We start from the raw sequence: 11,967 nt of genomic DNA on the forward strand, positions 1-11,967 counted from the left end.
AGCACACAGCAACAGCAGCAGCACGCGGCGGCAGCGGCAGCACACTGCAGCAGCAGCAGCAGCACACGGTAGCAGGTGCAGCAGCAGCAGCAAGACGCATGACGTGGGCAAGGCTGAGGGGGATGGCGCAGCAGCAGCAGCTCAGAGGCCCGTTGCTGCTGCTGCTGCCGATGGCTAGCGGCTGCGCTTTGGCTGCTGCTGCGCACTCACGTCGATATTCCAATCAAATAAAAGAACAAATTGAGAAATAATTTAAATTAATTTAATTCTAAAAGAAACAAAGACAAAAACTTCCCGTGTGCAGCAGCTGCTGGCCACCAGCCGGGAAGCCAGAAGCTGCTGGGGGCCCCATGGGGGCCCCTTGGGGGCCCCAGGGGCCCCGGGGGCCCCATAAATGAGGCCCCATTTAAGACCCCCTTTCTTTAGATTTATTTTTGTGTTATATTTTCAATTTCATTTTAAAAATTGAAATTGAAAATACAATTTTAGGTGAAGGCACACTCCGTTGGCTGCTGCAGCAGCAGCAGCAGGAGCAGCAGCAGGAGCTGTCGGTGCTGCCTTCCTGTTGCAGCTGCCTGCTGTTGCTGCTGCTCCAGACAGCAGTCAAGCGTGCCAAGCTCTTTAGAGCTTCGGAGGCGACGGAGCGCTGCTGCTGCTGCTGCTGCTCTTGCTGTTGCTGCTGCTGCTGTTGCTGCTGCTGAGGCAATCCGCGTGCTCGCGTCGGAGCAGAACCGCCACCAGAGCGGAGGGCAGCAGCTGCTGCAGCAAGCCCAGCAGCAGCTGCTGCAGCAAGCCCAGCAGCAGCTGCCGCAGCAGACCCAGCAGCAGCTGCTGCAGCAAACCTAGCAGCAGCTGCTGCAGCAAACCCAGCAGCAGCTGTTGCAGCAAACCCAGCAGCAACAGGAAACTTCCAGGCTCAGATGGCCTCGCTGCTGGGGGCCTGGGGGCCCACAACCAGTGGCTGTGCAACTGCAGTGCTGTATAGAGCAGCAGCAGCAGCAGCAACAGGAGCAGCAGCAGGATCTGCTGCAAGTGCAGCAGCACGCGTACAGGCGCTGCAGCAGGCACACTTGCTGCAGCAGCAACGGGGCCTCAAGTTTGTCCACCCCCGCAACTGGATACTGCGGTGGAAGCTCAGGCCAGGGGACAAGGTGCTGCTGCTGCTGCTGCTACTGCTGCTTCTGCTGCTGCTGCTGCTGCTGTATCTAATTCTGTGTGTCTGATTCTGGGAGTGCCGTTGCTGCTGCTGCGTTTGACTTCGAGGGTGTCCCGCCTCTGCTGCCGTTGCTGCTGCTTGTGCTGCTGCTGCGTTTGACGCTGTTTCTGTTGCTGCGGCTGCTGTGGCTGCTGTAGCTGCTGCTGTGTCTGCCTTCTGGGATGCCACTGCTGCCATTGCTGCTGTTGCTGCTGCTGCTGCTAGGTGCGCAGCTCCAGCAGCAGTATTTGTTGCTGCAGTAGCTGCTGCAGCACGAGCTGGTGGGGTGGGAGCGTTGCCGACTGAAAGCAGCAGGAACTGTCGCTGAGCTGTGCTGCTGCTGCTGCTGCTGCTGCTGCTGCTGCTGCAGGTAATGATAATAAGCGGGAAGTGGCGGTCAACAGTTGGCCGCATTTTGCAAATCGACAAAATGCGAAACGCAATTGCCGTGGAAGGCGCCAAGGAGGTCAAAACAAATTGCTGCTGCTGCTGCTGCTGCTGCTTCTTCTGCTGCTGCTGCTGCTTGTGCTCCTGCTGCTGCTGCAGCTGCTGCTGCGGACAGGAGCAATTAGCAGAAAAAGCATATTGTTTGATTTCTTTCAATTCCATTCCATCTTAGTACTCCTTGACAAACCAAAAAAACACTTTATTTCATCTTTTAACTTTATTTCACCTTTTTATTTTTAATTTTATTTCATCTTTTATCTATTTCGTCTCGATTTTTATTTTTATTTCATATTTTTAATTTTGTTTCGTCTGTTTAGTTTTAATTTCACTTCATCTTTTTGGTTTTATTTCATCTTTTTCCTTATTTCGTCATTTTATTTATTCCATCTTCTTTATTCATTTCATCTTTTCAATTTAATTTTATTTCATTTTTTAATTTTATTTCATCTTTTTATTTATTTCATCTCTTTTATTAATTTCATCCTTTTATTATTTCATCTCTTCTATTAGTTTCATCTTTTTATTTATTTCATCTTTTTATTTATTTCATCTTTTTAATTTTATTTTATCTTTTTATTCATTTCATCTCTTTTATTAACTTATCTTTTTAATTTTATTTCATCTTTTTATTCATTTCAGAGATTCATAAAAGACGCAGAAGGCAATCAAGTGAAGGTCGCTGGCCTTTTGCATGTTTCCAACGCGATGCTTATCGACCCCGTCACAGAGTAAGCAGCAAACCATTTCATTTCCGGGGCCCCTGGGGGCCACCGGGGGCCCCCAGGGGCCCCCGGGGATCCCCAGGGGGCCCCTTGGGGCCCCTGGGGGATCCTGGGGTCTTTTGGGGCCCCCCAAAGGGCCCCCATGGGGACTCTGGGGTCTCTTGGGGGCCCCGAAAGGGCCCCCATAGGGGCCCTGGGGGCTCTTGGGGGCCCACAAAGGGCCCCCATGGGGGCTCCGGGGGCTTTCGGGGCCCCCCAAAGGGCCCCCATGGGGGCCCTAAGAGGCAGTGGAGGCCCTGGAGGCTCCTGGGGGCCCCCAAGGGGGCCCCATGGGGGCCCTTGGGGGCTCAGGAGGCTCTTGGGGGCCCGCAGGGGCCCCTAACGGTTCTGTAGTGGCCCTGGAGGCTTTCGGGGGCCCCTAGGGGCCCTTGAGGGCCCTCAAAAGGCCTCTCGGGGCCTCTCGGGGCCTCTTGGGGGGCCCCAAGGGGGGCCCCCCAAGAGGTCCCGAGAGGCCCAAAAAGGAATTTCACGGGGACCCCCAAAGGGCCCCCAAAGGGCCCCCAAATGACAAGGAGCGGCGGGAAAGCTGGCGCTGGTGGGGTGTATGTACTCTCTGCTGCTGCTGCTGCTGCTGCTGCAGGATCCCGACACGGCTGGCGCTTCGGAGAGACGAAAGGGGCGCACCGGGTAAAGAAGCAAACACTGGCTGGCACCGCTGCTGCTGCTACTGCCGCAACTGCTGCTGCTGCTCCGCTTTTCGTTGCTGCGGCGGCGTTTGGTCCTGTTCTGCCTTTCCATCTTCCTTTCTGTTTTCATCTTTCTCTTGTTCTCTTCGCTGTTTAGTTTCGTGCTGCTGCCGCACATATAAGTGCAGGAAAAATGAGAAAAAAGGAAATAAAAGTATTCATTTTTGTTTGAAATTGAAAGAAGTGCTGCTGCTCGCCTGCGAGTTTGCTGCAGTCCGCGTCGCCCGCCGCAGCGGTGTCATAGTGCCCTGGCCCGACAGCTCTGTTGCATGCAACGACAGCAGCAGAGGCTCAGTGGAGTATCTCCGCAGCAAGCAGCAGCAGCAGCAGCAGCAGCAGAAGCAGCAGCAGCGGGACATGGACACGGCCCTTCCTGGACCCAAGGACACGCCCAAGGAAAAAGCGCTCGAAAGAACTTACGACTACGCTAAGGTTAGCCGAGCAGCAGCAACAGCGCAACAGCAGCAACAGCAGCAACAGCAGCAACAGCAGCAGCAACAGCAGCAGCAGCAGCAATGCAGCAGCAGCAACTGCGTCGAACTGTGTGCCGGTTTCGCAGGAAGTGGCAACGATGGATGCCATCCGATTTATGATGGCGAAGTACAACAGAGACTTCTGCTGAGACAAAAGAAGCTGCAGTAGGAGCAGCAGCAGCAGCAGCAGATACTGCTGCTGCTGCTGCTGCAATGGCTGATGCAGCCCCGTTCTTTGGATCTGCAGAAACGGGCAGGAAGAACTCTGCGCCGTTCCACAGCAGCACAGGGAGTGCAGTTGTGAACTCTGCTGCTGCAGCAGCAAGAGCAGCAGCAGCAGCAGCTTCTGCTACAACTGCTTTCACTTCAAAGCCCATCTGTTTTCCCGTGCTGCTGCTGCGTCTCTTCAGACGCCGTCGCGAACGTACATTGCGTCCATTGGGCCCTGCCCAGTGGAACCGAAGCTACAACTGCTGCTGCGGCTGCTGCTGCTGCTTTTTGTTGTTGTTGTTGTTGCTGCTGCTGCTGCTGCTTTAGAATGTGGCGTTGCCGCTGTCCCCGTAATTGCCTACAAGAAGGGGGGCCCCTTTGCTGTAGCGGTCGGCAGCACTTTGACTGCCTGAGGAGACAGAGGCAGCAGGGAGGCGCTGGGGTATACATACACTTGGTGCAGCAGCAAACTGCAGCAGTAGCAGCGGCAGCAGCCGCTGCTGCTGCCGTTGTGGAGAGCCACAAGCATGTACGCAGTCTGTAGATGCAGCTGCTGCTGCAACTGCTGCAGCAGAACAAGCGCAGCGCTTACCCCCAGCTTCTCCCTCGTCTGTCGCTGCTGCTGCACTGCTGCTGCTGCTGCTGCTGCCGCGGTTGCCATCAGTGACCGAGGATACTTCCTTTGCCACTTGCAGCAGCAGAGCTTTTGCTGCTGCTGCCTCTAGTGTTGCTTCGGGTGTGCTGCCCTCCGGCACGGAGCTGCTGCAGGGGGCGCAGTCAGGAGCGGCAGACACTTGGCGGTGCAGCAGCAGCTGCTGCTGCTGCCCTGCTGCACTGACGCTGCTGCAAGAGGAACAAACTGCTGCTGCTGCTTCTGCGGGGGCCCCGTCGGGGAACGCCAGACGCAGAGCCAGCACGTCATGCATGTAAGACAACTCGTCCCGCAGCGTATCTTCTCTGCAGCGGCAGCAACAGCAGCAGCAACACAGGCATTAGTAGCAGCAGCAGCAGCAGCAGCAGCTCTAAAACGAGACAACAGATAGAGATGCAGAAGCAACAGCCCGCATGGTTACTTAGAGTTCTCTTGCAGTGAGCGCCCCCTGGGGCCCAAGCAGCACCAGAGGCAGCAACAAAAGCAGCAACAGCAAGAGCAGCAGCAGCAGCAGCAGCACCTGTACTGCAGCCTGATGTCGCTGACGTTAGACTGGCGCATGCAGTTTCCCCTCTTCCCCGGCAGCCGAAACTTCGGGCCTAGCCAGTGTGCCTTGTACTCGTCTTCAAAGCCGCTGCAGCAGCAGCAGCAGTAACAGCAGCAGCAACAGCGAAAGGCTCGCCAGCAGCAGCTCAGTGTAGGGAAAGCAGGGGCATCAAGACCAGTAGCAGCAAAAGCAGCAGGTGCAGGCAGCACGGAGCTGCCCCAACAGCAGCAATAGCGGCAAAAACAACAAGAGCTGCAGCAGCAACGGAGTCAGCACCAGCAGTTGCTGCTGCTGCTCTTGCTACAGCAGCAGCTGACCTCTGCAGCACCGAATTGCGGGCCAGCTCGCACAGGTCAACCGGCGTGAGCTTCCAGTAGTGCTGCAGCAAGCAGCAGCAAACAGCACCGGCAGTTCATGCAGCAGCAGCAGTAGCAGAAGCCACTAGTGAACCAGCGACAGCAACGCCATCACGGGGAAGCAGCAGCAGCAGCAGCAGCACCTAACTCCACCGAGGTCCCGCACTGCAGCACCAGTGGAAACGAGCACGTGCAGCAGCAGCAGCAACAGCAGCAGCAGCAGCAGCAGTACCGCAGCAAGAGAGTACTCCTCCAGTAAAGGCTCGTCAGTGAAGTGAAACATCAGGGGGTCATCAGTAGATAGAGAAACATTAAGTCCAATCTTGAAGAATAAATACAAAGGATTTTTTGCTGCAGCAGCAGCAGCAGCAGCAGCAGCAGCAGCAATGTCAGCAGCACAGCAGCAACAGCAGTGGCTGGCAAATGCATCGGATTTATTTGTGTCCTCCCAACCTCCGTATCTCCAAACGAAAACAGCAGCAGCAGCAGAAGCCACAGCAACAAGAGAAGCACCTCTATCAGCGCCAGCAGGAGCAACACCAACAGCAACAGCAACAGCAGCAGCAACACCAGCAGCAGCAGCAGCAGCACCAGCAGCAACACCACCAGCAGAGCACCAGCAGCACCAGCAGCAACAACAGCAGCAGCAGCAGCAGCAGCAGCAGCTGGCGCGCACCAACTTCGAGGAAAAGGGCGTTGTTAGAGAGGGGGGACATGGCAATTCCAATTTGCTGCAGGTAGAAGAGGTACTGCAGCACGGGGCTCTTCTTCAGCAAAATCCCATGATTAACTCCTCGGGCCAAAAGAAACATTGTCGCCAAATGCGAAACACTTCCAGCTTCCCCGCAGTGCGGCCTGGGCTGCACCACTCGCACTTGGCCTTTCCTCGTTTTCCCGTTCACGGGGGCCCCCGGGGGCCCCTGGGGGCCCTAGGGGAGCCCCCTGGGGGCCCCCGGGGGGCCCCCAGGGGGCTCCTTCGGGGACCCACGGGGCCCCGGGACAGGTTTTGCTGCTGCGCAGCAGCAGCGCGCTGAAACGGGCACTTGACTAAGCTAGAAGCAGGCCCAGCAGCTAGCCAGACTCCGCGTCTAAACCCTAAACCCTAAACCCTAAACCGTAAACCCTGAGTCTCGCTCGCGTTCTCCAGACTTGCTGCCGCAAGCCCTAGACCCTAACCCGCAGACCCTGGTGCTTGACGGCGCTCTACACGCTAGACCGCGGGGCCACGCCTTCCACCCAACCCTAAACGCTAAACCCCAAGCGCTAAACCCCAAACCCCAAACCCTAAACCCTAAACCCTAGGGACGCACCTGAACTCGAGGGGGCGAATGCCCTGGAGGTAGAGGAGCCTGTTGAGGGCCCGGATGTTCGCATGCATGTAAAAGCCCCAATAAGAATAAGGGGGATTGTCTGCAGAGACCCAGAGCTCGGGGGGCGGCAGCTCCCCCCCCTCCATCGTGTACTTCGACACGTGCGACTCGTCGTCCACAGAGTCCCACCCCACCACCTGCGCCCCACAAACGCATGCATGCATGCGTTTGTGGGCATGCATGCATGCATGCATGCATGCATGCATGCATGCATGCATGCATGCATTTGAAGTTGTGGGGGCTTCCGGCTGCTTGGGAGTGCAAGCATGCGTGCGTGACGTCGCTGCATGCATGATAGCTTCAGGCGTGCATAAAAACACTAGTGCATGCAGCTGCATGCGTGCATGCATGCATGCATGCCTTCATGCAGCTGCATGCAGTGGAGGGCGCGGCAAACAGAAGCAGCAGAGCAGCAGCTGGAAGAAGAGCGCAGAGGCAGCAGCTGAGTTGGGGGGCGGTAGAAATTTTCCCGCTGCTGCCCGGATTACCTGCTGCAGCAGCTGGAAGATCTTGGGGTGTTTGCTGGGGCTGCATGCAGCCTCAAAAAGAGGCCCGAAAATGTTTTCCAGCATATCTCCGAAACTCTTGACTTGGCCGCGCATGCGGTAGATGTAATACAAGCTGCAGCGCAAGTCAGGCTGCAGCAGCGCCGCCTGCTGCCAAGAAGGAAGCAGCAGCAGCAGCAGCAGCAGGGCGGCCCAAGGCCAAAAAGCCAGCAGAGCGCTGCCCCTAGACTAAGCAGCAGCAGCAGCAGCAGCAAAAGCAGGAAGAGCAGACCGAGCAGCAGCAGCAGCAGCAGCAGCAGAGCAGCAGCAGCAACAGCAGCAGCAGCAGCAGGGGGCTCACCGAGGCACCTGAATGAGCCAGCGGACGCGGACGGAAACGAGCTGGTTGTCTATGACCCAACTGGCCAGGCGGCTCCACTCGTCTTTGTGGCTGCCGTAAATGGAAAGCCGCCACTCCACTTGCTGGTAGCGCCGCTGCTCCAGGTCTTTGATCACTTCCTTCGTCAGCTCCGCCAGGAAGCGGCCTGCGCCCCGCAGCAGCAGCAGCAGCAGCAGCAGCAGCAGCAGCACTTCCTGCGAAAAGGCTATGATTGCCTTTTCGTTTCGGGATTGATGGTGAATTGAACACAATTCAAATAGAGCATTTTGAATTTGACATGGAAAGTTCCACTTTGCAACATTTTGCAAAAATGATTCCACTCAGTTTGCAATTCCTGTTTCGGAGTCTGACAAAGGCGCAGGCATTTGGACCCTTGCAACTATTCCACAAGCTTGTTTTCAACTCCATTTAATGATAAATATTAAAGTTCTTAAAAACATGAAATTAAGTTCATTTGATAATAAGTATTAGAGTTTTAGAAACATGATATTAATATGAGATCAGTGCACAAAGAAAAAAAGTGGACAACGGCGCCGTGAAGAAGTGGAAAGCAACAGAGCACGAGCACTGAGTGCAAAATGAAGAAAGAAAAGAAAGAAGTTCGGGTTTAAAGAACAGAAGCTTGGTTTTGAAGAAAAGAATTTCGGGTTAAAAGAAAAGAAGTTCGGGTTGAAAGAGAAGTTCAGATGTAAAGAAAAGAAGTTGGGTTTAAAGGAAAGAAGTTGGGATGAAAGAAAAGAAGTTGGGTTAGAAGAGAAGAAGTTTGGGTTGAAAGAGAAGTTCGGGTTTAAAGGAAAGGAGATCGGGTTTTAAGAAAAGAAGTTTGGGTTTGAGCAAAGAAGTTGTTTTTAAAGAGAAATTCGTGTTTAAGGAAAGAAGTTTGCGTTTAAGGAGAAGTTCGGGTTTAAAGAAAAGAAGTTCGGTTTAAAGAGAAAATGTTTGGGTTTAAAGTTTGCAGAGAAGAAGTTTGGTTTTAAAGGGAAGAAGTTGGACTCATGTTAAAAAAGAAGCTGGATTTAAAGAGAAGTCCGTGTTTAAGAGAAAAAGCTGGATTTAAAGTTGAGTTTGTGTTGAGAAAAAAAGCTGGATTTAAAGTTAAGATGGCGTTTAAGAAGTGAAGTTCGAGTTTGCTGCTGACCCTTGATGTAGTTGTCGGTCTTGAGAAAGACATCTCTGAGGGCTCGTTGGCCAAAAGGATTATATTTTTGGTTGAAGAGATCAAAACGCTGGAAGCAAGAGCCCAGTGCATGCACTCCCAGCAAGTCCACGGAAGCTGCATAAGCATTTAATCCCATTTTGCAAAACACATCTTCCAGCGTCAGTGCAGCGCCGCCGCTCGTCACGTACACCACTGTCGTCTTCTCTTCATCGTACTTCCGCCTGCCACCGCAGCGCGCTTCCCCCAAACAACCCACATGCAGCAGCAGCAGCAGCAGCAGCAGCGGCAGAGGCAGCAGCGCGGCAGCAGCGGCAACGGCGTGCGCAGCATCTGCATCAGCGGCAAGGCAACGGCAGCTGCAGCAGGCGCACGAGCAGCATCCTCAGCACCTCCAGCAGCGTCCGCAGCAGCAGCAGCAGCAGCAGCAGCAGAAGCAGCAGCAAGCGTGGGTTTGACCGGATGAAGCTGAGGAGGTGCTTCTGCGTCATGCAGGCGGCGTGGTGGACGTGGGTGTCCACTTTGCGGACATTGTAGAAGTCCCTGTGGTGGTTGTCTTTGGTTTCTTGCAGCTCAGCAGCACTGTTGAACATTGTGTGCAAAATGAACTTCTCCTCCAAGTAGCGCAGCCGCCGGTAGCAAAAAGACTTGCACGCTGACGGGCCAGCAGCAGCGGCGCAGCAAGAAGCAAGCAGCAGCAGCGCAGCGCAGCAAGAAACAAACATCAGCAGCGCGGCGCAGCACGAAGCAAGGAGAAGCAGCGCAGTGCAGCAAGAAACAAGCAGCAGCAGCGCAGCACAGATAAGATGGAATTCATGTATGGGCACGTGGCTGCGGGCGTGGCGGACAGAGGCTTAACAGCGTAAATAAACCAACAAAAAAGAACATAAATGCATAAAATAATATTTTTAATTACATATTACCTCTGCTGCATGAGATCAGGAGCAGCTGCAGGCAAAATGCGAAATTTTATGCAAATTCAGCAGCAGCTTTTGATGCACTGATCTGCCAACTGGTGAAAGCGTTTCCTTGTTTTCTTCTAGTCTCTATTTGTCTTTTTCCCTTTTATTTCTGTTTTATTATTTATTTTGTTCATTTATTTTCTGGTCCTTTCTGCTCTGCAGATTGTGCTGCCACAAGGAGCGCTAGCGGAAGCAGACGACAGGTGGAAGCAGCAGTGTTGGCTACAGCGTGCAGCACAAGCGAATCAAAAGCTTTTCAATTAATAAAATTAATACGTAAATAAATAAATAAATGTGAAAATAAATAAATCAAGGAACTGCCAAGGATCCGGCGAGTAGAATTGATAAAGCCAGACAAAACAGGACCGAAATAAAGGCGAAACTACACGCAGCATCGGCAGCACCGCGGCAGCACCAGCAGCAGCAGCAACAAAAGAAAGAGCAACAGAAGCAGCAGCACAGGCTGCAACAGACGCAGCAGCAAAAGCAGCAGCAGCAGAAGCAGCAGCAGAAGCAACGGGGAGGCCCGCACCTGGGCTTTGGACAGCAGTCATGATTTCTTTGAGGCTGGAGAGGAAATGTTTGACTGAGGGAATGGGGGGCCCCAAAAGAGGGGGGAGAGAGTCTGGGGAGGGGGCCTCTTTGCATGCAGGATCGTAGTAGACCTTAAGTGACAAAAAAGAATTGCAATTGGTTTAATTATATTGTTTTAGTTTTAATTACAAACAGTAATAAATGCTGAATTGCAAAAGGCACACTAGAATCGAAAAGTAAAGAAACTGCAGTCCTTGCTTGTGCGGCCCCAACAGCAACATCTCAGCCAAAACCCTAAACTCTAAACCCTTTAAACCTAAACCCTAAACCCCAACCCGTAAACCCTAAACCCTCAACCCTAAGCCTTAAAGAAGAGGCCCTGTACCTGCCAAGTATATTTTATATACCTATGTATATATAAAATATATATATGTATATTTTATATATGTAGATATATATATATATATGTACATATACAAATAGGAATTACCAGTGCTGATTTACATATACCTGCAAATATTTGCGGGTGTGAATAGACCTGTAGGTACACTTCTATGCGCATGCACACATGTGTATGATCAGATATTGTTGAAGAAATATTTTTATATTTATTTTGTATTTACACAATTCGTATAAAGCAGACAAAAATAAGCTTTTCGTGAATTCAAGTTTGCGTACACCACGAATCAACAGGCACGGGTCAGCGCGAGTTAATGGAAATGCAGGAGAACAAAAAGACGCATAAAATGCGCATTAAAAGAGTTAAAAATATTATTATTAAGTTTGTGTAAGTATCACATAAATAAAGGTGCAAATAGATGCACTTGGTGTGCATGAGTAGTAATACAGAAGTGTGGAACAAGATGCATACATTCGTGTGGATGCTGCAAAAATCTCTATATCCACAAGCGCATGCAAAATGTGTAAAAGGAGATTTAAATATGCAGAAAAATACCAAAAGGAGAAGATAAATCTGCACTGACACGCGATCCGCTGCATACAGCAAGAAAGAAGCAGAAATAGTCTTTAAGGTGGCTGAAACTTTGCAGTGTCCACTTTTAGCGAAATAATATTTTAATTTTAGCATTTTAAAACATAAATTCTTTCATAATTTATCTCCTGCAGTTAATAAACTTTGTTTACATATATGTATTCTACATTTTACAGCAGTAATATCATCTGATTTATAATTCAAAAGCCCTCTTGAATTACAGGAGCCTCCACCAATTTTTGAAAGAATTTATAATCACATTCTATAAAATACAATTAACAAAAAATACATGTATTTAAGTCGACAAACATAATTCCTTTATTCGTTTAAACTCTAAAATAGGGTTTAGAACTTTTGCAGCAAACCAGGAAAGTTGAACTAAAAGGTCAATACAATTAATAGAAGGTGTATTTATTTAAACCACCAAATATAATTCCCCATGCCGTTTAAACTCTAAACTAGGGTTTAGAACCTCTGCAGCAAACCAGCAAAGCTGAGCTGCAATGCCAACACAATTAATAAAAGGTGCATTTATTTGAACCACCAACTAACGCCCCAAGCCGTTTAAACCCTAAACTAGGGTTTAGCGAAGCACCTGGTAAACCCCCTCTTGCATGCGGCAAACAGCACTTATGTCTGGGGGCGGCTGCACAGCGCTGGGCACAAAGAGAGGCTCTGTAGAACCCTCAGAGCCCCGGACGCCCCCGGGGGGCCCCCCGGC

The 11,967-nt window shown here is 51.7% G+C and overlaps 3 protein-coding genes across 3 annotated transcripts; 1 reads left to right on the top strand and 2 right to left on the bottom strand.

Moving 5' to 3' along the window:
• Window positions 1–621: 621 nt before the first annotated feature.
• ETH_00012975 (uncharacterized protein) lies at window positions 622–1,804 on the bottom strand (the record flags this gene model as incomplete). The annotated part of the gene is made up of 2 exons (XM_013372521.1): window positions 622–961; window positions 1,071–1,804. The coding sequence occupies 2 exons, from the start codon at window positions 1,802–1,804 to the stop codon at window positions 622–624; spliced, it is 1,074 nt and encodes a 357-aa protein (XP_013227975.1).
• Window positions 1,805–2,347: 543 nt separating this feature from the next.
• Window positions 2,348–3,752, top strand: ETH_00012980 (50S ribosomal protein L24, putative; the record flags this gene model as incomplete). The annotated part of the gene is made up of 3 exons (XM_013372522.1): window positions 2,348–2,370; window positions 3,005–3,051; window positions 3,325–3,752. The coding sequence occupies 3 exons, from the start codon at window positions 2,348–2,350 to the stop codon at window positions 3,750–3,752; spliced, it is 498 nt and encodes a 165-aa protein (XP_013227976.1).
• A 364-nt stretch (window positions 3,753–4,116) lies between these two features.
• Window positions 4,117–9,484, bottom strand: ETH_00012985 (uncharacterized protein; the record flags this gene model as incomplete). The annotated part of the gene is made up of 11 exons (XM_013372523.1): window positions 4,117–4,202; window positions 4,386–4,750; window positions 4,966–5,079; window positions 5,310–5,371; window positions 5,581–5,699; window positions 6,025–6,203; window positions 6,659–6,855; window positions 7,207–7,371; window positions 7,573–7,748; window positions 8,742–8,983; window positions 9,219–9,484. 11 exons carry the CDS (start codon window positions 9,482–9,484, stop codon window positions 4,117–4,119), a joined length of 1,971 nt encoding a protein of 656 aa, XP_013227977.1.
• Between the last annotated feature and the right edge of the window lie 2,483 nt (window positions 9,485–11,967).

This window comes from Eimeria tenella, genomic scaffold (assembly GCF_000499545.2).
Source record: "Eimeria tenella Houghton genomic scaffold, Eth_scaff10, whole genome shotgun sequence".
NCBI classification, from domain to species: Eukaryota; Apicomplexa; class Conoidasida; order Eucoccidiorida; family Eimeriidae; genus Eimeria; species Eimeria tenella.